This window comes from Muscardinus avellanarius (genome assembly GCF_963383645.1).
Source record: "Muscardinus avellanarius genome assembly, chromosome: X".
Lineage (NCBI taxonomy): Eukaryota > Metazoa > Chordata > Mammalia > Rodentia > Gliridae > Muscardinus > Muscardinus avellanarius.
Window position 1 is genome coordinate 3,326,319 of NC_137792.1, and position 22,692 is coordinate 3,349,010.

The 22,692-nt window shown below is 48.8% G+C and overlaps 1 protein-coding gene across 1 annotated transcript in view; it reads right to left on the reverse strand.

Moving 5' to 3' along the window:
* GPR143 (G protein-coupled receptor 143) overlaps nt 1-19,230 on the reverse strand; it is a gene marked incomplete at both ends in the record, with an annotated part of 29,485 nt that extends 10,255 nt beyond the window's left edge. Inside the window, 9 exon segments of the mRNA XM_080719545.1 lie at nt 249-483; nt 930-1,047; nt 4,235-4,343; nt 7,646-7,755; nt 9,196-9,288; nt 15,107-15,201; nt 16,266-16,375; nt 18,971-19,029; nt 19,031-19,230. Of these exon segments, the coding sequence (XP_080575671.1) occupies nt 249-483; nt 930-1,047; nt 4,235-4,343; nt 7,646-7,755; nt 9,196-9,288; nt 15,107-15,201; nt 16,266-16,375; nt 18,971-19,029; nt 19,031-19,230 (1,129 nt within the window).
* Between the last annotated feature and the right edge of the window lie 3,462 nt (nt 19,231-22,692).

Genomic DNA, 22,692 nt, shown 5'->3' on the forward strand with positions numbered 1-22,692 from the left:
CGTGCTTGGGAGGCTGAGACAGGAGGATCGCACAGGTTGGAAGCCAGCCTCAGCTACTGAGTGAGGCTCTCAGCAACTTAGTGAGACCCTGTTTCCACATAAAATAGAAAATAGGTCTGGGAATAAGGCCTGGAGGTAGAAAGCCTCTTGGTTCCACCCTCAGTACCCCCCCCACACACACACACCATGTCCCAGAGAAGTTGGGAGTGGCCTAGTACACCTGCCCTGGCCCGTCTTCCCGGTGTTACCTTCTGACAGCAGGCTCAGAGCCTCATCTGAAGTGTGCTCCCCGACACGAGCCACTTTCCTGGAAGCAGGGTTTTCACGGGAGCCCCCCGGGGATGGATAAGCCCCCTCTGCGGCCGAGGTCGTCATCGATTCCCAATGGAGCACCATCTTGGGAGACTCGAAAGCCAGGCTGCAGCCCGTCCAGCCATAGAAGGCCAGTGACAGGAGGAATCCTTGGGCTGGATTCAGTATTCCCTGGGAGGGAGGGGGCGGCAGAAATAATTTAAGAAGCAAGAACTGGAACCTCTGGTAGTCAGACTGATGGACTCCATGCGGGATACCTACCGCACTCACGAACAAAAGGTCGTTACTTGGCTGGTTGGTTGGTTGGTTAATTGGTTAGTTGGTTGTTGATTGGTTAGTTGACTGGTTAGTGGTTGGTTGATTGGTTGGTTAGTTGTTTGCTGATTGGTTGTTTAGTTGATTGGCTAGTGGTCGGTTGGTTGATTAATTGGTTGTTGGTTACTGGTTACCTGATTGGTTGGTTAGCTGGTTGGTTGGTTCAAGACAAGAACCTACTCAGCGCATTATATATTTATATAACTATATGTCGTACTTCCAGGTGGTTTTTTTTTTTTTTAAATATTTTCCTTCTGGTTTGTTTCCCCCAAGAAGAAAAATGTCCGTGTAAATGAGCCTACCATAATAAACCACGTGGTCTTGGCTGCATTTCTGACACGTTTCAAAGTGGCTCCGTCGACATCTGGTTCCATTTCAAGGTAGAATAAAAGGCTTTCGTTGATGATATTGGACAGCCAGCTGTTCGAAGGTAAATGGGCCACGGGAAGAGAACATGTATCAGAAATTTACTTAATCGGGTGTTTTTTGTCTTTTGCTTTTATAGTACTGGGGATTGAACCAGGGTATTCTACCTCCAAGCTACAGCCCCAGCCCTATATTTTATTCTTTATTTTAAATCAGAGTCTCACTAAGTTGTGGAAGGTCTCACTAAGTAGCTGAGGCTGGCTGCGAATCTGTGATCCTCCTGTCTCAACCTCCCTACTGCTGGGATTACAAGTGTGCACCACCACACCCAGCTTAGCACTAGGTTTTGAACCCAGGGGCATTCTACCTTTGAGCTATACCCTACCCTACTTATTTATATATTTATTTACTTATTTATTTATTTAGGTTCTGGGGATTGAACCCAGAGGCATTCTACCTTTGAGCTATATCCCAGCCTTATGTATTTATTTATTTAGGTATTGGGGATTGAATCCAGAGGCATTCTACTTTTGAGATATACCCCAGCCCTATTTATTTATTTATTTATTTATTTAGGTGCTGGGGATTGAACCCAGAGTCATTCTACCTGTGAGCTATACACTCCAAACTTATTTATTTATTTATTTATTTAGGTTCTGGGGATTGAACCCAAAGACATTCTACCTTTGGGCTATACCCCTACCCTACCTATTTATTCATCTATTTATTTAGGTATTGGGAATTGAACCCAGGGGCATTCTACCTTTGAGCTATACCCCTACCCTACCTATTTATTTATCTATTTATTTAGGTATTGGGAATTGAACCCAGAGGCATTCTACCTTTGAGCTATACCTTTACCCTATTTATCTATTTAGGTACTGGGGATTGAACCCAAAGGCATTCTACCTCTGAACTCTATCCCTGACCCTTTTAAAATTTTTTTTTTGTTGTTCGTTTGTTTTGAAACAGGGTCTCACTAAGTTACTGAAGGTCTCCCTAAATTGCTGAGGCTGGCCTCAAACCTGTGATCCTCCTGTCTCAGCCTCTCAAGTACTGAGATCACAGGTGTGCGCCACCATACGTGGTGCCAAAGGGTCAGGGATTGGTTTTATTATGGCCTACTGGCGCCAATTCTCCGTGGGGAGATGGTCACTTCAGCGGCAAGGAACTGAACCAGCACACTGGGAACTAAAGAAACACAATCCTGCCTCTCGGTGGAACAGAAAGATGAGCCATTTCTCCCAGGGGTTGCTAACACTCGGCCCCACATCCAGGCGTCTGTCAGGTGCTGTATAAATTAACTCCAAAGTCAGTGTCTCAGGAGTAACCTGAAGTTGTGATGAAGACCACCCAAATCTTACTGTGCCATTTTACCTAGGAGTTTCAACCGGTCCCTCTCTGTGAGCCAGGGGAGCTTGGGAGATAATTTGCATCTCTCCTGGAAGGAGAGTCAAACAAATATACAAGCAGGTAAATTATTAACAGCAGGAAGGCTTGCCCTGTCCTGCCGGGTATCGACGCACCACAGGACAGGGTGTTCCCATTCCAATCTTTTTGGTATCAGCTACAGGTTGTTTTCAAAGCACCCATCTGAAACATCTGGGCAAAAGACCAAAGACTTCCGGGGAACCCCAGGGGAGAGGGATTGCTCAGCGTGTCTACTTGCTTTGGACGAAGCTGAGCCGCCACAGTGGACATGAGCTCTGGCCCTTCTCTCTGCGAAGTCTGGGGTCAAGAGTGGGACAAAAGGAGTGTTTAAAAAGCATGACCAAGCCGGGCGTGGTGGCGCACGCTTGTCATCCCAGCATTCGGGAGGCTGAGACCGGAGGATCGCGGTTCGCGGACAGCCTCAGCCGCTTAGCGAGGCCCGCTGCAACTCAGTGAGAGGCCCTCTTTCAAAATAAAGAATAAAAAATAGGGCTGGGGGTATAGGTCGGAGGTAGACGCCCTGGGTTCCATTCCCAATACTGCAAAACAAACAAACAAACAAACAAGTAAATAGATAGCATGACCAGTGGGATGTGATGGTGCATGCTTCTCATCCCAGGATTTGGAAGGCTGAGACAGGGGGATTGATTGCAGGTTGGAGGCCAGTCTCAGCAACTTAGTGAGACCCTGTTTCCAAACAAACAAACAAAAAAACATAGAAACGGCTGGGGGTGTAGCTCAGAGGTAGCCTGCCCCTGGGTTCCATCCCCAGTACCACAAAAAAAGAAAAAGCCTGACCACATGAGTGATGGTGGTAGATGCCTATAATCCCAGTACTTAGGAATCTAAGAGGATTGCAGGTTTAAGGCCAGCCTCAGGTATTTAGTGAGCCCTTATTTCAAATTAAAAAATTAGGAAAAAAAAAAAAAGCTGGGGGTATAGCTTGGAGGTAGAAGGCATCTGGTTTGAGCCGGGCGTAGTGGCGCATACTTGTGATCCCAGCATTCGGGAGGCTGAGACAGGAGGATCTCAGTTCATGGACAGCCTCAGCTACTTAGTGAAGCCCTCTGCAACTCAGGCCCTGTTTCAAAATAAAGAATAAAAAATAGGGCTGGGAGCCGGGCGTGGTGGCGCACGCTTGTAATCCCAGCATTTGGGAGGCTGAGACCAGAGGATCGCGGTTCGCGGACAGCCTCAGCTACTTAGTGAGGCCCTCCGCAACTCAGTGAGACACGGTTTCAAAATAAAAAGAATTAAAAATAGGGCAGGGGCTGTAGCTCGGAGGTAAAATGTCCCTGGGTTCCACCCCCAGACCCACACACACAAAAAAATAGGGCGAGGGGTGTAGTTCAGAGGTAGAATGACCCTGGGTTCCATCCCCAATACCCCCAAAAAATGCACCTGGGTTTAACTCCCAGTACCCCTTCTCCCCAAAAAAATGTTCCCCAGGTACTTTCTTTTGAAAATCCCAGGTCACACATGGAAGAGCTAAACAGCAGCCAGGGGTGGTATACATGCTTGTAATCCCAGTACTTGGGAGTGTGAGGCTGAGACCAGAGGATCGCAGGTTCGAGACCGGCCTCAGCAACTTAGTGAGGTCCTGCTTCAAAATGGAAAATAATAAAATAAGGCTGGGGATGTGGCTCAGAAGTAGAATGACCCTTTGTTCAGTTCCCAGTAGCATATATATAGAGAGATATAGATATATATATACACACACACAAAGAAAAAAAAAGAAAAGGGAAAATGGCAAACTGTTTGCATATCCCTTCCCACTGGCCATTTAAAAAAGAACTAGAAGAAAGATTACCAAGATATTAAAACCAGCATTATTTTGAAAAATCGAATCTTGATCACAGCTGCCAGGCGCCTCTCATTTTCCGTGTAAACGCCCTGTCTTCCTTTTAGTAAAGAGGCCACTGTAGAGAGAAACGGGGGAGGGCACTCAGCGCTTAGTAGGTGTGCTCGCTCTGTTAACAGGGTTAGGGGCCCAAGCCAACATGTGCCCTTCAGCCAGGCGTGAAGCAGGGCCAGGTCCTCCCCAGGAGCCGTCCCAGGCCCTGAGGGCAGCTCTCTGCCAAAGCATCCACTTTGAAATGACCTCAGCTGTATCTAACAGAGAACACCATAGGCCTCCAGATGTATCTAGCACAGAGAACACCATAGCCCTCCGCCCCACACAGCGTCCCCCAAGGAAACATCAGCCGCAGCCAGAGGACGTTTGGAAAATCACCCAAGTAAAAGAAAAATAACACTCAGCCATTATGCACTTAACTCCTAGTTTTTTTATTTTTGGATTTTACTAGTTCAGGGTGTGTGTGTGTGTGTGTGTGTGTGTGTGTGTGTGTGTGTGTGTATGCACACGCACCCAGTACAATAAATAATAATAGTTCTAACCAAGCATGGTTAGGACATAAAAGGCATGTGTTATTCTAGTACTTGGGAGGCTGAGACAAGAGGATAAAAATAAAAGATAAAGATAAAAATAAAGCTGGGTGTGATGGCTCACATTTGTACTTCCAGCGTTTGGGAGGCTGAGACAGAAGGATCAGCCAGCCTCAGCTACTTAGTGAGGCCACTATGCAACTCAGTGAGACTCTGTTTCAAAATAAAGAATAAAAAATAGGGCTGGAGTATTGCTCAGAGGTAGAATGCTCTGAGGTTCCATTCCCAGTAGTACAAATAAAGACAGAAAAAAAGAAGAAGAAAATTAGGGCTGGGGTTGTAGCTCAGAGGTAGAAGGCCCGAGTTCCATCCCCAGTACCGCAAAAAAAAAAAAAAAAAAAAAAAAAAAAAAAAAAAAATAATAATAATAATAATAATAAATAAAAGAGATGTAGCTCAGAGAACAGGCTGGGTTAAATATCTAGCACAAAACAATAAAACAATAACAAGTTCAAACTTTCTTTCTTCCTTCTTTCTTTTTCCTTCCTTCCTTTTTTTTTCTTTTTTTCCCTGTGGTACTGGAGATGGAACTCAGGGGCATTCTACCTCAGAGCTCCACCCCCAGCCCTATTTCTTATTCTTTATTTTGAAACAGGGTCTCACTGAGTTGCACAGGGCCTCACTAAGTAGCTGAGGCTGGCCACGAACCCCTATCCCCCTGTCTCAGCCTCCCGAATGCTGGGATTACAAGTGTGTGTCACCACGCCTGGATATTTCTTTATTTTGAAACAGGGATCCACAAAATTCCTGAGCCTGGGTTCAAACCTCGGATCCTCCTGCCTCGGCCTCCCATGTACTGGAATGACAGGCCTGGCCCTAAGTGACCTTCCTTTTGTCCATACTGCCCTTGAGCGAGTCCCAGCAGCCTGAGCCTGCAGATGGAGACTCCTCCAAGTCGGGCTCCCCGGAGGTGGGAGCCCTGCACCGAGCCCCTCCCTCTGCTGACTCACTCCATTCTGCTTATCTTGTCTACACCCTCCCAAGCGACTCACTTCCTGTGCTGTGCTTCCTGTTTCCTGTCCCTCTGAGAGGAGGCACAGCCCAAGTGCATTCTGGGAGTGACCAGGACCTCTCAATTCAGAGCCCACCCCCTCCCTCATTCCTTCCCCTCTCTCCTCCCCTGCAGTTTTCCAACCTAGGGACCTACGTAGCTTGCCAAGGGTAGACCCTGTACAAGAGTGAAGGGCCGCCGGGCGATAGGAGGATCATGGTTCGAGGCCAGCCTCAGCCACGTAGGCCCTCTGCAACTCAGGGAGACCCTGTTTCAAGATTAAGAATAAAAAATAGGGCTGGGGGTGTAGCTCAGAGGTAGAATGCCCTGAGGTTCCATTCCCAGTAGTACAAATATAGAAAAAAAAAAAAGAAAAACTACGGCTGGGGGTGTAGCTGGCAGGTAGAATGCCTCTGATTCCATGCCTAGTACTGAAGAAAAAAAGAAAGAAAGAAAAAGAAAGAAAGAAAGAAAGAAAGAGGATAGATAGATGGAAGGAAGGAAAGAAAGAGACTGACTGGGTGGGGGTATAGCTCAGATGTAGAATACCCCTGGGTTCCATCCCCAGTACCACAAAAAAAGAAAGAAAAAGAAAGAAAAGAAAGGGAGAATAAATTAGGACTGGGGGTGTAGCTCAGAGGTAGAATGTCCCTGGGTTCAATACCCAGTACAAGAAAGAAAGAGAAAGAAAAAACGAAAGAAAGAAAGAAAGAGAAAGAAAGAAAGAAAGAAAGAAAGAAAGAAAGAAAGAAAGAAAGAAGAATTAGGGCTGGGGGGTGTAGCTCAGAGGTAGAATGCCCCTGGGTTTCATTCCCAGTACTACAAAAGAAAGAAAGAAAGAAAGAAAAAATTAGAACTGGGGGTGTAGCTCAGAGGTAGAATGTCCCTGGGTTCGGCCGGGCATGGTAGGCACGCTTGTAATCCCCGCGCTTGGGAGGCGGAGACAGGAGGATCGCGCAGGATCGAAGCCAGCCGCGCTTAAGAGACCCTGTTTCCAAATAAAAATGTAAAAATAGGTCTGGGAGTGTAGCCCGGAGGTAGAAGGGCTCCCAGGAACCCCAGTGCCACCAAAAACATTAAAAAAAAAAAAAAAAAGAAAGATGGAAAGAAAGAAAGAATAAATTAGGACTAGGGGTGTAGCTCAGAGGTAGAATGTCCCTGGGTTCCATTCCCAGTACAGAAAGAAGGAAAGAAAGAAAGAAAGAAAGAAAGAAAGAAAGAAAGAATGAATTAGGGCTGGGGGTGTAGCTCAGAGGTAGAATACCCCAGTAATACAAATGAAAGAAAGAAAGAAAGAAAAAGAAAGAAAGAAAGAAGGAAGGAAGGAAGGAAAGAAAGAAAAGGAAAGATAGATTAGGGCTGGGGGTGTAGAATGTCAGAGGTAGAATGTCCCTGGGTTCCATCCCCAGTACCACAAAGAAGAAAGGAAGAAAGAAAGAAAGAAAGAAAGAAAGAAAGAAAGAAAGAAAGAAAGAAAGAAAGATGGATGCAGGCTGGGGGTGTAGTTCGGAGGTAGAATGTCCCTGGGTTCCATCCCCAGTACTGTAGAGTGAGGAGCTGAGCCCTCCGGGCCTTGAGCAACAGATGCTGGAGAGAACGTGGAGAACCCAGGCCCCTCTTTACTTAGTAAACCTCTTCACTGTCTCCCACCGAATTCTGCTCTGTCTCTACAAATAACGAGCGAGGTGAGTTTTCCCGGGCATTCCCAGAAGGACAGGTGTAATGATTTGTTACCCGAGCCCCAGGCACGCAGGGGGCGAGACCTGGAGGTGCGGCGCTGCTCACCTGCGGTCACCGTCTTGTGGAAGAGGATGGGGTTGGCCGCAAAGACGAGCAGGAGGGGCAGGTAGGTGGTGATGTAGTGGGGAACGGCGTGCTCCAGGCCCCTCTCGCACCTGAGGGGGACAGCGAATCATGCTTCTGGGGAGACCAGCTTTGGCTAAAATAGGCCCGCTTATCTGCAGGCTGACATAAGAGGTTCATTGGGGGAAAAAAGACATAAATCTGCTCCCGACTCTGCCTCAAGAAAATCGGACTCATTTCTCACGCTGGAGAACAAGCAGTAAATTACAGGACAATAGGGAGATGGGTGGTGTTTCTGTGTCATAAATAGGAGGGCTTCTAAATCCACTGCTGGAAGGGAGCTTTTTTAAAGATCCTGCTGGAGCCGGGCGTGGTGGCGCACGCTTGTCATCCCAGTATTTGGGAGGCTGAGAGGGGAGGATGGCAGGTTCGCAGACAGCTTCAGCTGCTTAGTGAGGCCCTTTGCAACTCAGTGAGACCCTGTTTCGAAATAAAGAATAAAACATAGGGTTGGGGGTGTGGCTTGGAGGTAGAATGCCCTGGGTTCCATCCCTAGTACCACAAATAAATAAATAAGTAAATAAATAAAAAGCACAGGCAGAAGGCCAGATTTGTTCTGAGGGCTGCAGTTTGCTGATTCCCTACAAATCTAAAATCACCAAAAGACACTGTCCACCTCTGTTTTCTTTTTCTTTTCTTTCTTTCTTTCTTTTTTTTTTTTTTTTTTTGTAGTACTGGGGATGAAACCCAGGAACTTTCTACCTCCGCTCTACACTCCCAGACCTATTATGTATGTAAGTATGTATGCATGTATGTATATGTATATTTTTTGGGGGGAATCTAGGGATGGAACTCAGGGGCATTCCATCTCCAAGCTACATCCCTTGCCTTATTTTTTATTCCTTATTTTGAAACAGGGCCTCACTAAATTGTGTAGGACCTCGAACCGTGATCCTCTGGTCTTAGCCCCCTAAATGCTGGGATTACAAGCATGTGCCACCACGCCCAACTTATTCTTTATTTTTAAACAGGGTCTCACTAAATTGTGTAGGACCTCGAACCGTGATCCTCTGGTCGTAGCCTCCAGAATGCTGGGATGACAAGCTTGGCGCATGACCAGCTTTATATTTTAGTTGGAAACAGGGTCTAAGTTGCTGAGGGCCTAAGTAGCCGAGGCTGGCTTAGAACCTGCGCCAACCTCCTGTCTCAGCCTCCCAAGTACTGGGATCACAAGGGTGCTGATCCTCCACTACTTCTATTCTTTGGTAAAGTCAGCCTTTTCCTAGAAATTTCTAGTGCCAGCCCCTTCCCAGCATCCCCTCCAGCCAATGGTAAAGAGTCTGCAGCCCCACTCCGACAGATAGGAGCAGCACAGGAGCCGGGCGTGGGATGTAAGGAGCCCGCAGTGTCCCGGCACTGTGGTTCACGTGTGCCTGACTTCACCAGGCAGGATCCCTTTGGGCAGAAAGTAAACCGCCCTGGCAGAGCCACTCTCCGGACGCCAGGGAAACGGACTTCTAAGGCTGGCTCACCTGGACACGGACGGGTGGTAGAGCATGGCCGCGCCCTCCGCGCAGAGCAGGACCGCCAGCCCCCAGGCCATGATGTGGTACAGCAGGATGGTGCTGGGGAGCAAAGCACAGGCTTAGGGGAGGGGCACGGGGTGCGGGAGGAAACCACCAGGCCAGACCAGCTCGCTGCCCGAAAGGTCAGGGCCAGGGCGCAGGTCCACTCTGCGCTCGCCCTTAGGTTGTTGCTGAGGTTGGTTTTTGTTTTGTTTTTGTACCAAGAATGAAACCCAGGGGCATTCTACCTCTGAGCTACATCCCGTGTGTGTGTGTGTGTGTGTGTGTGTGTGTGTGTGTGTGTGTGTGTGTGTGTGGTGTGGTACTGGGGGTGGAACCCAGAGGCTTTCTACCTCCGGGCTATACTTCCAACCTATTTTATATTTTATTTGGAAACAGGGTCTCACTAAGTTGCTGAGAGCCTCACTAAGTACCTGAGGCTGGCTTTGAACCTGTGTGATCCTCCTGTCTCAGCCTCCCAAGCACATGCCACCACACCTGGCTTTTAGTCTTTATTTTGAAACAGGGTCTCGCTGAGTTGCAAAGGGCCTCACTAAGTAGCTGAGGCTGTCCATGAACCGCGATCCTCCGGTCCCAGCCTCCCGAATGCTGGGATTACAAGCGTGCGCCACCACGCCTGGCTCTTTTTATTTTTAAAACAGGGTCTCACTGAGTTGCAAAGGGCCTCACTAAGTAGCTGACGCTGGCTGTGAACCACGATCCTCCTGTCTCAGCCTCCCAAATGCTGCCTTTGAGTTAACATGAAATCCATGTCATGTAAAATCAGCAGCCGGGCGCAGTGGCACATGCTTGTAATCCCAGCATTCTGGAGGCTTGAGACAGGAGGATCAAGGTTCGCGGTCAGCCTCAGCTACTTAGTGAAGCCCTTTCCAACTCAGTTAGACCCTGTGTCAAAAGAAAGAATAAAAAATAGGACTAGGGCCACACGTGGTGGCACATGCTTATAATCCCAGCGTTTGGAGGCGGAGACAGGAGGATCGCACAGGTTTGAAGCCAGCTTCAGCTACTTAGTGAGGCTCTCAGCAACTTTGTGAGACCCTGTTTCCAAATAAAATACAAAATAGGTCTGGGAGTATAGCCCGGAGGTAGGAAGCCTCTGGGTTCCACCCCCAGTACCACCAAACATAAATAAATAAATAAAAATAGGACTAGGGGTGTAGCTCGGAGATAGAATTCTCCTGGGTTCCATCCCCAGTACCACAAAAAATAAAAAAAAATTAGAGTGTGCATGTGTGTTACTTACTGGGCATTAAACCCAGGGAGGCCCCCACCCTGGAGCTATATCCAAAGCCTTTTTTTTTTCCTGAAATAGGACCTTGCTAAATTGCTGAGGCTGATTTTGAACCTGTGATCTTCCTGTCTCAGCCTCCCAAGCACTGGGATAACAGGCATGCACCCCTAAACCTGGCTTCAAAATGAACTATTTATTTCTTAAAATTTTTGCGGTACTTGGGGTGGAACCCAGGAGCATTCTACCTTCAAGCTACACCCCCTGCCCTATTTTTTCTCTTTTTCTTTTTCTTTTCTTTTTTTTGGGGGGGGGGCGGTACTGGGAATGGAACCCAGGGGCATTCAACCTCCAAGCTACACCCCCTGCCCTTTTTTTTTTTATTCTTTTTTTTTTTTTTTTTTTTTTTGTGGGTCTGGGGATGGAACCCAGGGGCATTTGACCTCTGAGCCACTTCCCCTGCCCTATTTTTTATTCTTTACTTTGAAACCGGGTCTCACTGAGTTGCAGAGGGCCTCACTAAGTAGCTGAGGCTGTCCGCGAACCGTGATCCTCCTGTCTCAGCCTCCTGAAAGCTGGGATTACAAACGTGCGCCACCACGCCCGGCTTTATTCTTTATTTTGAAACAGGGTCTCACTGAGTTGCAGAGGGCCCAAGTAGCTGACGCTGGCTGTGAACCAGGATCCTCCTGTCTCAGCCTCCCAAGCACGGGGATTACAGGAGTGCGTCACCATGCCCAGCTTACAGTGCGCTATTTTAAAGTGAATAATTTTATTTTAAAGTGAATAATTCCCAGTCACAAGGTTGTTCACCGTCCGCTCTCTGTTGTCACAGACTTGCCCTCTCTGGACGTCTCATAGGAATGGAAACACACTCTCTGTAGCCTTTGTTCTGGCTTCTGTCTCGCAGTCTGTTTCTGAGGTCCACCCCTGGGGCAGCGTGAATGAATCTGTGATCCTGCCTTTTACGGCTGACTTGTATGCAGAGGATGCAGTTTTTGGATACATTCATCTGTGAATGGGCATTGACATTGATTTTACCTTTTGCCTACTATGAATAGTGCTACTATCAGCATGCGTATAAAGTATTTGAAAGCCGGGCATGGTGGTGCACGCTTGGGAGGTTGAGACAGGAGGATCGCACAGGTTCGAAGCCAGCCTCAGCTACTTAGTGAGGCTCTCAGCAACTTAGTGACACCCTGTTTCCAAATAAAACATAAAATAGGTCTGGGAATATAGCCCGGTGGTAGAAAAGCCCCTGGGTTCCACCCCAGTACCACCAAAAAATTAAAAAATTAAAAGTATTTGAGCTGGGCATGGTGGTATACACCCATAACCCCAGTACTCGGGAGGCTGAGACAGGAAAATCACATGCATGAGGCCAGCCTCAGCAATTCAGTGAGACCCTGTTTCAAAATAAAAACTAAGAGGGTTGGAGGTATAGCTTGGAGGTAGAATGCTCCTGGGTTCAATCCCCAGTAACTAACACACACACACACACACACACACACACACACACACACACACACACACACACACAGGTGTAGCTTGGAGGTAGATATCCCTGAGTTCAATTCCCAGTACCACAAAAAAATTTTTTTTAAAGCAAAGAAAAGGTCAGAGGGTATGTTTGGGAAGAAATCAGCCAATAGCTGTTTCTCCCAAAATTTGGGGGAGTTTGCTGGGCGTGGTGGCACAGGCCCATAATCCCAGTACTTGAGAGGCTGAGACCGGAGGATCGCAGTTCAGCAATTTGGGCAACCTTGCTTACCTTGGTTACCTAAGCGTCTTCTGCAACATAGTGACACCCTCTTTTTTTTTTTTGTTTTTTTTTTATTTTTTGGTGGTACTGAGGATTGGGTGATACCCAGGGGCCTTCTATCTCTGGGCTACACTCCCAGACCTATTTTATAATTTTTTATTTGGAAACAGGGTCTCTTAAGTCAGCTGAGGCTGGCTTCGAACCTGCGCGATCCTCCTGTCTCCGCCTCCCAAGCGCGGGGATTACAAGTGTGCGCCACCACGCCCGGCTAGTGAGACCCTCTTTTAAGGAAAAACAAAGGAAAAAAAAAAAAAAAAAAAAAAACAGAAGCCTGCTTGTCATCCCAGCATTCGGGAGGCTGAGACTGGAGGATTGCAGTTCGCAGACAGCCTCAGCTACTTAGTGAGGCCCTTTGCAACTCAGTAAGACCCTGTTCCAAAATAAAGAATAAAAAATAGGGCAGGGGTATAGCTCGGAGGTCGAATGCCCCGGTTTCCATCCCCAGACCCGCAAAAAATAAAATAAAATAAATTGGGCTGTGGTTGCAGGCTGGGAGGTAGAATCTCCCTGGGCTCAATCCCCAGTACCACAAAAAGAAAAGAAAAAATAGGGGAGAAGTGACAAAAGACAGATTCTTGGTTGTGACTGGTCTGTCTTTTCCGATTCCCTGAAACAAGCCCAGCGGGCTGGAGCAACCCTAGCCCTGACCTGCATCTGAGTGTCTTGGCTCCGCTCTGCTGGGCGGGCCTCGTATCTCCTTGGCAAGGCGCCCCAGAGAACAAGGGGCTCCCAGCCCTTCTCTCCTCCCAAGTCACCTCTGTTCCTAACACCCAAGGGAACGGCCTGACGCCGAAGGAAGGCTGTGTCTCCCAGAACCCGTGGTGACCAGGTCTTCCCACAAGCCGGGCTCCCTCCCTGGTCCTACCTCTGAGCTTCCGATTCCCTGCATGCTGGCATTCTTGGACAAAGTCTATCAGCCCTGTTAGGATTTACACACACCCAGCCCCGTTCCCTGGGGCATCCGAAAGAAACCACACCTCACACCTTCCTTGCAGATGCTGTGGGGAAGGCTCTGACTGCTCCCTGAAGCCTTGGGGTTGCATCTTCTCTCTGTTGTGATGGGGAGGGCAGGCCCCATCCTCTACCAGAGGCCTGCCAATGGCACCCTCCATCTCCCCTACTTTTTATTTTTTTTTTAGTCCTGTTTTTTTGTTTGTTTGTTTGTTTTGGTGGTACTGGGGTTTCTGGAAACCCTTCTACCTCTGGGCTACACTCCCAGACCTATTTTAATACTTTTAAAAATTTTTTTATTTGGAAACAGGGTCTCTTAAGCCAGCGCAGCTGGCTTCGAACCTGCACTGATCCTCCTGTCTCCGCCTCCCAAATGCTGGGATTACAAGAGTGCGCCACCACGCCCACCAGGCTATTACCTTTTGTTTCAAAGCAAGGTCTTGGTAAATTGCTGAGGCTGGCCTTGAGCCTGAGATCCACCTGTCTCAGCCTCCCAGATGCTGGTTTTATAAACCTGCTCTACCACACCTGGCTTATTCTTTATTTTGAAACAGTATCTCACTGAGTTGCAAAGGGCCTCACTAAGTAGTAGCTGAGGCTGTCAGCGAACCACGATCCTCCTGTCTCAGGCTCCCAAATGGTGGGATTAAAACCTGCACCACCATGACTGGTTTATTCTTTATTTTGAAGCAGGGTCTCACTGAGTTGCAGAGGGCCACCTAAGTAGTTGAGGCTGTCCTTGAACCGTGATCCTCCGGTCTCAGCCTCCCCAGTTCTGACCACGCCCAGCTACTACATCCCCATTCCAATGGGACTTTATTTTATTTATTTATTTATTTTTGGTGGTAGTGTTCCTGAGAATTGAGCCCAGGGGCATTCTACTTCGGAGCTTCACCCCTCAGCCTTTCTTATTCTTGGCTTTGAAACAGTATCTCCATACATTGCTACAAGTCTCACTTAGTGGCTGAGGCTGTCCTTGAACCTGCAATCCTCCTATTTAGTGAGGCCCTTTACAACTCAGTGAGACCCTGTTTCAAAACAAGAATAAAAAATAGGGCTGGAGGTATAGCTCAGAGGTAGAATGCCCCTGAGTTCCATCTCTAGTACCACAAAATAATAATAATAATAATAATAATAATAATAATAATAATAATAATAACAACAACTACTACTAGCCAGACTTGGTGGTGCACGCTTGTAATCCCAGCATTTTGGAGGCTGAGACAGGAGGATCGTGGGTTCACAGCCAGCCTCAGCTACTTGGTGAGGCCCTTTGCAATTCAGTGAGACCCTGTTTCAAAATAAAGTACAACGGCATTCGAGAGGCTGAGACAGGAGGATCGCGGTTCGCAGACAGCCTCAGCTACTTAGTGAGGCCCTTTGCAACTTGGTAAGACCCTGTTTCAAAATAAAGAATAAAGCCGGGCGTGGTGGCGCACGCTTGTAATCCCGCGCTTGGGAGGCTGAGACAGGAGGATCGCACAGGTCTAAAGCCAGCCTCAGCTACTTAGTGAGGCTCTCAGCAACTTAGTGAGACCCTGTTTCCAAATAAAATATAAAATAGGTCTGGGAGTATAGCCTGGAGGTAGAAAGCCCCTGGTTCCACCCCAGTACCACCACCAAAAAAAAAAAAGGGGGGGGGTGGGAGGGGAGCTGCTACAGGCTGAGACAAGAGGATCACAAGTTTGAGGACAGCCTCAGCAACTTCGTGAGATCCTATTTCCAAATATGAAAATCAAAAGGGCGGGGTGTAGCTCAGAGGCAGAATACCCCTGGGTTCAATCCCTGCACCACAAAAAATAAGTAAATTAAATAAAACCTAATCAAGGCAGGCATCCCTCCCACTCAGAGGATACCTCAGTCCCGCGGACCTCCGTATCACCAGGTAGGCATCCACCGCGTAGCAGAAAAGCCACCAGAAATAGGCGCTGTACAACAGCTGGATCCACATCTGTAACCAAGAAGAGCCCAGCCTTAAACTCAGGACACGGCGTCCAGCCCACTGTGAAATGGGATGGCGGCCAGAGGCGTCCTCTGCCGTCCGGAGGTGGCCGAGGCCAGATGCTGGAGGCAGTGGCCGTGGTCTCTGGAAGCCAGCGTGGGGTGTGGCCGGGAGGGCCGAGTGTCCTCCGCTCCTGCCTGAGGAACTCTGTCTTCTGGTCCACTTATAGGCAGAGGAGGTGGCGGGCTCAGGGGGCTGGGGTAAAGTAGCGGGCAGACTCCCGGGGGGTCTTGAACAAGCTCTTTTTCTGAGAAGGAATGGGTGGGCACTGGAGAGACCCAGAAAATCCTCTGGAGTATCAGGAAGCTGAATCCCAGTACTTGGGAGGCTGAGAATGGAGGACCTCAGGTTCGAGGACAGCTTCGGCGATTCTCCTGTCTCAGCCTCCCAAATACTGCGGTTACAAGCAGGCGCGACCACGCCCTGCTTCCCCCTGCCCTATTTTTCATTCTTAATTTTTTGAGACAGGGTCTCACTAAATTGCAGAGGCCCTCACTAAGTAGCTGAGGCTGTCCGCGAACCGCGATCCTCTGGTCTCAGCCTCCGGAATGCTGGGATTATAAGTGTGTGCCACCAATGCTGGGCTTCCTGGCCTATTTTTTATTCTTAATTTTGAAACAGGGTCTCACTGAGTTGCAAAGGAACTCACTAAGTAGTAGCTGAGGCTGGGTTGACAAGTGTGTGCCACTACACCTGACTTATTGTTTTTGTAGTCTTTCTTTCCTTCCTCCCTCCTTCTCCTTCTCTTTCTCTCTCTCTCCCCCTCTCTCTTTGTCTCTTTCTTTCTTGCAGTACTGGGAATGTTTTTGTAGTTTTGAGCCCAGGTGCATTCTACCTCTGAACTAACACCACGTGAGGGTTGGGCCAGGGCAGGGGATTGAACGCACCGTGAGGGTCCCCACAGGGGTCCTGGCCACTGGCCCAGGAAGGGGCCTGAGAATCTGCTTTCCTGCAGGAGGATCGCAGGCCTCGGGGGCTGCAGCTGAGGTAGCCAGGGGTGGGACACCACTCACCGCACTGCCCACACAGAAGGCTGCAGGCCAGACGTCTGTGCTGTTCACGGCGGAGATGCTGTCCACGAAATCGGGGAATCCTAGCCACACGGTCGAGCGGATGAGGAGGCCTAAGAGAGAATTCCGAGATCCTGAGAAGGCTGGCCTGATTTCAAGCCTTCATAAAGCTGACCTTTGTCAAACTGCAATCCCTGTCCTTGGGAGGCTGAGACAGGAGGATCGTAGGTCGGAGGTCCACAATCAATTTAGCCAGGCCCTCCATGCTCAGCAATACCCTGTTTCAAAATAAAATATAGCCGGGCGTGGTGATGCACGCTTGGAATCCCCGCGCTTGGGAGGGGGAGACAGGAGGATCGCATAGGTTCGAAGCCAGCCGTGCTGGCTTAGGAGACCCTGTTTCCAAATAAAAAAATGAAATAGGTCTGGGAGTGTAGCCCCGAGGTAGAAGGGCTTCCAGGAACCCCAGTACCACCAAATAAACAAACAAATAAATAAATAAATAAATAAATAAAATATAAAGCTGGGCATGGTGGCGCACGCTTGTAATTCCCAGTACGTGAGAGGCTGAGACAGGAGGATCGCGCAGGTTTGAAGCCAGCCTCAGCTACTTAGTGAGGCTCTCAGCAACTTGGTGAGATCCTATTTCCAAATAAAATATAAAATAGGTCTGGGAGTATAGCCCGGAGGTAGAAAGCCCCTAGCTTCAATCCCAGTACCACCCAAAAAATAAATAAAATAAATAAATAAAATATCAGTTCACAGAAAGTGTAGTTCAGAGATAGAATGTCCCTGGGCTTTATTATTATTCTATCTCTGGTCTCTATCCCCTAGACCAGGCACCTGGCTGTGCAGAATTCCCTCCTAGCTGTCCGGGGTGCCTGCAAGGGGGCGGCCTGGGCAGCGCTGTGCACTGTGCCCTGTGTTGGCCCAGGCCTGAAGCTTACCCAGGCATCCGAGCAGCTCACAGGCAACATTCTATTCAGAGATAGAATGTCCCATTGCCAGTAAATAAAAAAGTAAAAATATAAATAAATAAGTAAATTAAGCTGGGCATGATGGGCAATCCCAGTATTTAGGAGGCTGAGACAGGAGGATTGCAGGTTCGCAGCCAGCCTCAGCTACTTATTGAGGCCCTCCACAGTTTAGTGAGACCTTGTTTCAAAATAAAGAATAAACCAGACATGGTGGCACACGCTTGTAATCCCACCCCTTGGGCGGCTGAGAAAGGAGGATCGCACAGGTTCGAAGCCAGCCTCGGCTACTTAGTGAGGCTCTCAGCAACTTAGTGAGACCCTGTTTCCACATAAAATAGAAAACGGGTCTGGGAGTATAGCCTAGAGGTAGAAAAGCCCCTGGCTACTACCCCCAGTACCTCCAAAAAAAAAAAAAAAAAAGAATACCCCCCACCCCCCCACATGGTGCCGCACGCTTGTAATCCCAGCATTAGGAAGGCAAAGACCAGAAGGATCATGGTTCACGGACAGCCTCAGCCACTTAGTGAGCCCCTTTGAAACTCAGTGAGACCCTGCTTCGAAAATATAAAGACTGATATAAGTTCTAAAATATCAGCTGAATGATTTGCTGACTTCATTACAACCCCTATTAAGTCACTTTTTAAATACAATAAAAGTTTTCAGTAAACTTAAAAGAAAAAGACTGAAAACTAGGGGCTGGGGGTGTAGCTCGGAGGTACAATACCCCTGGGTTCCATCCCTGGTACCGCAAAAAAAAAAAAAAAAAAAAAAAATAGGGCTGGGGGTGTTGCTCAGAGATAGAATGCCCCTGGGTTCCATCCCTAGTACCACAAATAAATTAATTAATAAGGAAGAGAAAGGAAGCCGGGCGTGATGGCGCACCCTTGTAATCCCAGCATTCGGTAGGCTGAGACCAGAGGATCACAGTTCCCGGCCAGCCTCAGCTACTTAGCGAGGCCCTCCGCTACTTAATGAGACCCCTTTTCAAACTAAAGAATAAAAAATAGGGCAGGGGGTGTAGCTCGGAGGTCGAATGCCCTTGGATTCCATCCTCAGACTAATAATAATAATAATAATAATAATAATAATAATAATAATAATAATAATGATGATGCGGTTCGGGGTATCGGTCGGAGGTAGAATGCCCCTGGGTTCCACCCCTAGTACCACAAATAAATAAGTTAATTAATAAGAAAAAGAAAGGAAGCCGGGTGTGGTGGCGCACCCTTGTAATTCTGGAGGCTGAGACCAGAGGATCACAATTCCTGGCCAGCCTCAGATACTTAGCGAGGCCCTCCGCAACTTAATGAGACCCTTTTTCAAACTAAAGAATAAAAAATAGGGCAGGGGGTGTAGCTCGGAGGTCGAATGCCCTTGGATTCCATCCTCAGACTATAAAATGATGATGATGATGATGATGATGATGATGATGATGATGATGATGATGATGATGATGATGCGGTTCGGGGTATCGCTCGGAGGTAGAATGCCCCTGGGTTCCATCCCCAGTACCCCAAATAAATTAATAAGAAAAAAAAGGAAGGAAGGGACAGGGGTGTAGCTCCGAGGTAGGCTGCCCCTGGGCTCCATCCCCAGTGCCAAACCCCCCGGTCCCCTAGCCCAGGCACCTGGCTGTGCAGAATTCCCTCCTAGCTGTCCGGGGAGCCTGCAAGGGGGCGGCCAGGGCAGCGCTGTGCGCTGTGCGCTGGGCTCCCCCGGCCTGGCGCTTACCCAGGCATCCGAGCAGCTCGCAGGCGGCGGCGGCGCGCAGGATGCGGGCGGAGGCGGGCGGGCAGGCTGCGGGGCCCGGGGGGGCCCGGGGGGCCCGGGGGCCGGCGCCCCGGCCGCAGCTGCAGCAGGCCGAGGGCCAGGCGCAGCGACCCGCTGCCCAGAAGCAGCGCGTGGAAAGCCCGCGGCTGGAAGCTCATCACGAGCTGCGTGGCCGCGTCCCGCGTGGGGCAGCAGAAGGTCCCCAGGCGCGGGGAGGCCATGGGCAGCTGGGGTGCGCTGCACGCCCACCGGCTCGCCTGCCTGTGTGCCAGAGTCCCGCGGACCCGCTGGCGGGCTTGGGCCCGGGTCATGTGCTGCGCGGGCTGGGGAGGGGGGCATCACGTGCTCTGGGGCTCTCGGCCTCTGAGCCGGCGGGCTGCCGGGGCCCTGCGGCCTCTGCAGACCCCACGAGGATGCACGGGAGAGGCTGGATCCGGGGAGCAGGAGGGGCGGGGCCCAGGAGGTGGAAGGTCAGCTTCTCATCGCCTGCAACTGGGTGTCTCCTATGCCCTGCTTTTTGTTTTATTTTATTTTTTGGTGGTACTGAAACTGGGGTTTCTTCTGAGCCCCCAAGATGAAAAAGGGGGGTTTACCTGAGAAGAAACCTGGGGTTTCATCATAGATGAACCGGAGTTTCTTGAGAAGAAACTTGGCGTTTCCTTACCAGGTTTTTGTCTACTGTGAGTGAAGAATGACACCCGCAGACCTCAAGAAGGGGAGTAAAAGGTTTATTGGAAGCAGCAGGGAATGGGGGAAGGGTGGCTGAACACCCCAAAGGGGCTGGGACTCTGGGTCCAGCAGCTGCCTTCAGGACAATACTTGAGAGTAGCCCAAGCCGAATTGCCTTCAGGAGCAGGCTGCTTTCTTCCAGAGTCCACGTGATCTGCCAGAAGAGAATAGGAAAAGAGACGGAACACCACTCAGGCTGTCGGGTCTTCTGGTGTCCAGTAGTTGCCTTTAGGTCACTACCCGAGTGTTGCCCGAGCCAAGTGCCATCAGTTGCAAACTACTTTCTCCCAGAGTCCACACAATCTGCCAGAAAAGAGGAGCAGGTCACCCCTAGGGGTCCTGGTCAGCCTTGATATCCAGCAGAGGACTTCAAGTCACTACCTGAGAGCTGCCCTGGCCACATGCCATCAGTTGCATTCTGCTTTTTCTCAGGGCTAAAACCACCTGCAAGAGAGAGAACAGCTCCCCAAAAGGGGAGGGGGTCCCGAGAGGGAAAGCCCCATTTGCCATCCGACTAAGGCAAAGGCCTGATAGTTTGCAACCTCTTTTGGTTAGGGTGACTTTGGGAATTCTGGGAAGCAGCTCTCAGGATTTGCATAGGGTATTTGTAAGTCCTTGAAGAATCTCCTTTTAGACTTGCTGGTGAGGGGCTCCTAGGTTTGTTGATTAGTAAACAGATGGCTTTGTGAAGCTCTGGTCCTTTTATCTCTGAGCCTTTGGAATTTCAGGTATTCATCACCCCTCAGGAAACTCAGGAAACTCAGGAAATTAACTTTTTCTACCGAGGCCTTTTCCCTATCTGCCTATTTCCTTTCTATCTCCTCAGTATTGGGGTTCCTGGAAACCCTCTACCTCTAGGCTATACTCTCAGACCTATTTTTATACTTTTTAAATTTGGAAACAGGGTCTCTTCGAACCTGCCATTCTCCTGTCTCTGCCTCCCAAGTGCCGGGATTACAAGCGTGCACCACCACGCCTGGCCTTTTTTTTTTTTTTCCCCAGTACTAGGTGTTTTGGTTTGAGGTGATATGGTTTTGAGGAAACTGTACCTGAGGACCCCTTTTAAGGTTCCAGACCCCTCAAAACACACACAAAAAAAACCCCAAACAGAAAAACTGTGGGTTCTTGTCCTGAGCTAAGAGTAAATACACATTATTCTTGCTGAAGATTTATTTTTTTAATTTTTTAAATCTTTTTGTTGGTACTAGGAATGGAACCCAGGGGCTTTCTACCTCCAGGCTATACACCCAGACCTATTTTTTATATTTTATTTGGAAACAGGGTCTCACTAAGTTGCTGAGAGCCTCACTAAGTAGCTGAGGCTGGCTTCGAACCTGTGCAATCCTCCTGTCTCAGCCTCCCGAATGCGGGGATTAAAGGCGTGCACCACCACGCCTGGCTCTTGAAGATTTAAAGAAATTTGTTTAAAAGATAGAAATACAGAAGACAGTTAAAGCCCCATGCCATTCAGAAATGGCACAGGGGGACAATTTGAGCAAATTCACCAACAATCCCTGCATGCTGAGTGTGTGCTGAGTGTTCTCATCTCCGGCAGGTCCTTTGATATGTAGATATGCTGCCCTATCTCTAGCCCAGGTATCCCAGCTCTGTCTCCATCCCAGCCAGATCTGACCCCTCTGAGGCAGGGAGGGGCAGCTTTGTTTCCAGGCACAGACCCCCACAACTTTTGTTACACTCCCAAGATGTGTTAGGTTGCTTATCCAGGATCTGGGATATCGTCAAGGAACCTAGCCTCTCTTTAGAAATGTAAAAATGCCCTTTTTCCTGAGGAACTTTACCTCCCTTTAGAAATATAAAAAGGCCCTTTTGCCTGAAGCCCCTGGGTTTCTTTACTACCAAAGATATATTTTTTTAAATTGGAAATCTTTCTCAATACTGGTATATTAATACATTTTGAAACCTCTTCCCAATACACTAGGGATGGAACCCCAGGGGCATTCTACCTCCAAGCAACACCCCCAGCCCTATTTTTTAGTTTATTTATGTATTTATTATTAATCGTACTGGGGATGGAACCCAGGGGCATTCTACCTCAGAGCGACACTCCCAGCCCTATTTATTTGCTTGTTTTTGTTTGCTTATTTTTGTTTGTTTTTTGTTTGCAGGTCTGGATGGAACCCAGGAGCATTCTACACCAGAGCTGCATCCCCTTCCCTATACCTTTTTTTTTTTTTTTTGGTGCTACTGGGGTGGAACCCAGGGGCTTTCTACCTCTGGCTATACTCTCAGACCTATTTTCTATTTTATTTGGAAACAGGGTGTCACTTAGTTGCTGAGAGCCTCACTAAGCAGCTGAGGCTGGCTTCGAACCTGTGCGATCCTCCTGTCTCAGCCTCCCAAGCGCAGGGATTACAAGGGTACGCCACCACGCCCGGCCTCCTATACCCTATTTCTCTATTTTGAAACTGGATCTCACTGAGTTGCAAAGGGCCTCACTAAGTAGCTGAGGCTGTCCACTGAAGGACCAAAGTGACACCATGACAGGCTTCAGTTAAAGCTTTGAATAGGCCTAAATTTCTGTCCAAAATTAAGTTCCTGATCCCCTGTAACCTGTGCCCTATTCCCTGGAAAGAAGCTGCTAACTGCGCTAATCTGATCTTCCCCTAGCAACAGCCAATCCCTGCAGTGTATATCTGGGTCTGGAATTCACAGGTATGCCAGGCAAGATCATGCTGCCTGGAGTTAGAGACCCCCACCCATCCTGAACATTTCTGAGATAAGCTTCCCAAGGCAAGAAGCTAAGCCAATGGGGGGGGGGCAACAGCAGACTTATGTTTTAAAATAACCAATCAATGCAAAGGTGGGTTGGGCGGCATTTCTTAAGGGATAAAAGCTTTGTTCTTGGGGGGCAAAGGGCTCTTCCCCATGACCCACATGGAGAGACCAAGCTCGAGCTTGAATAAATCCCTCTTGCCTTCTTGCATTGAACTCAG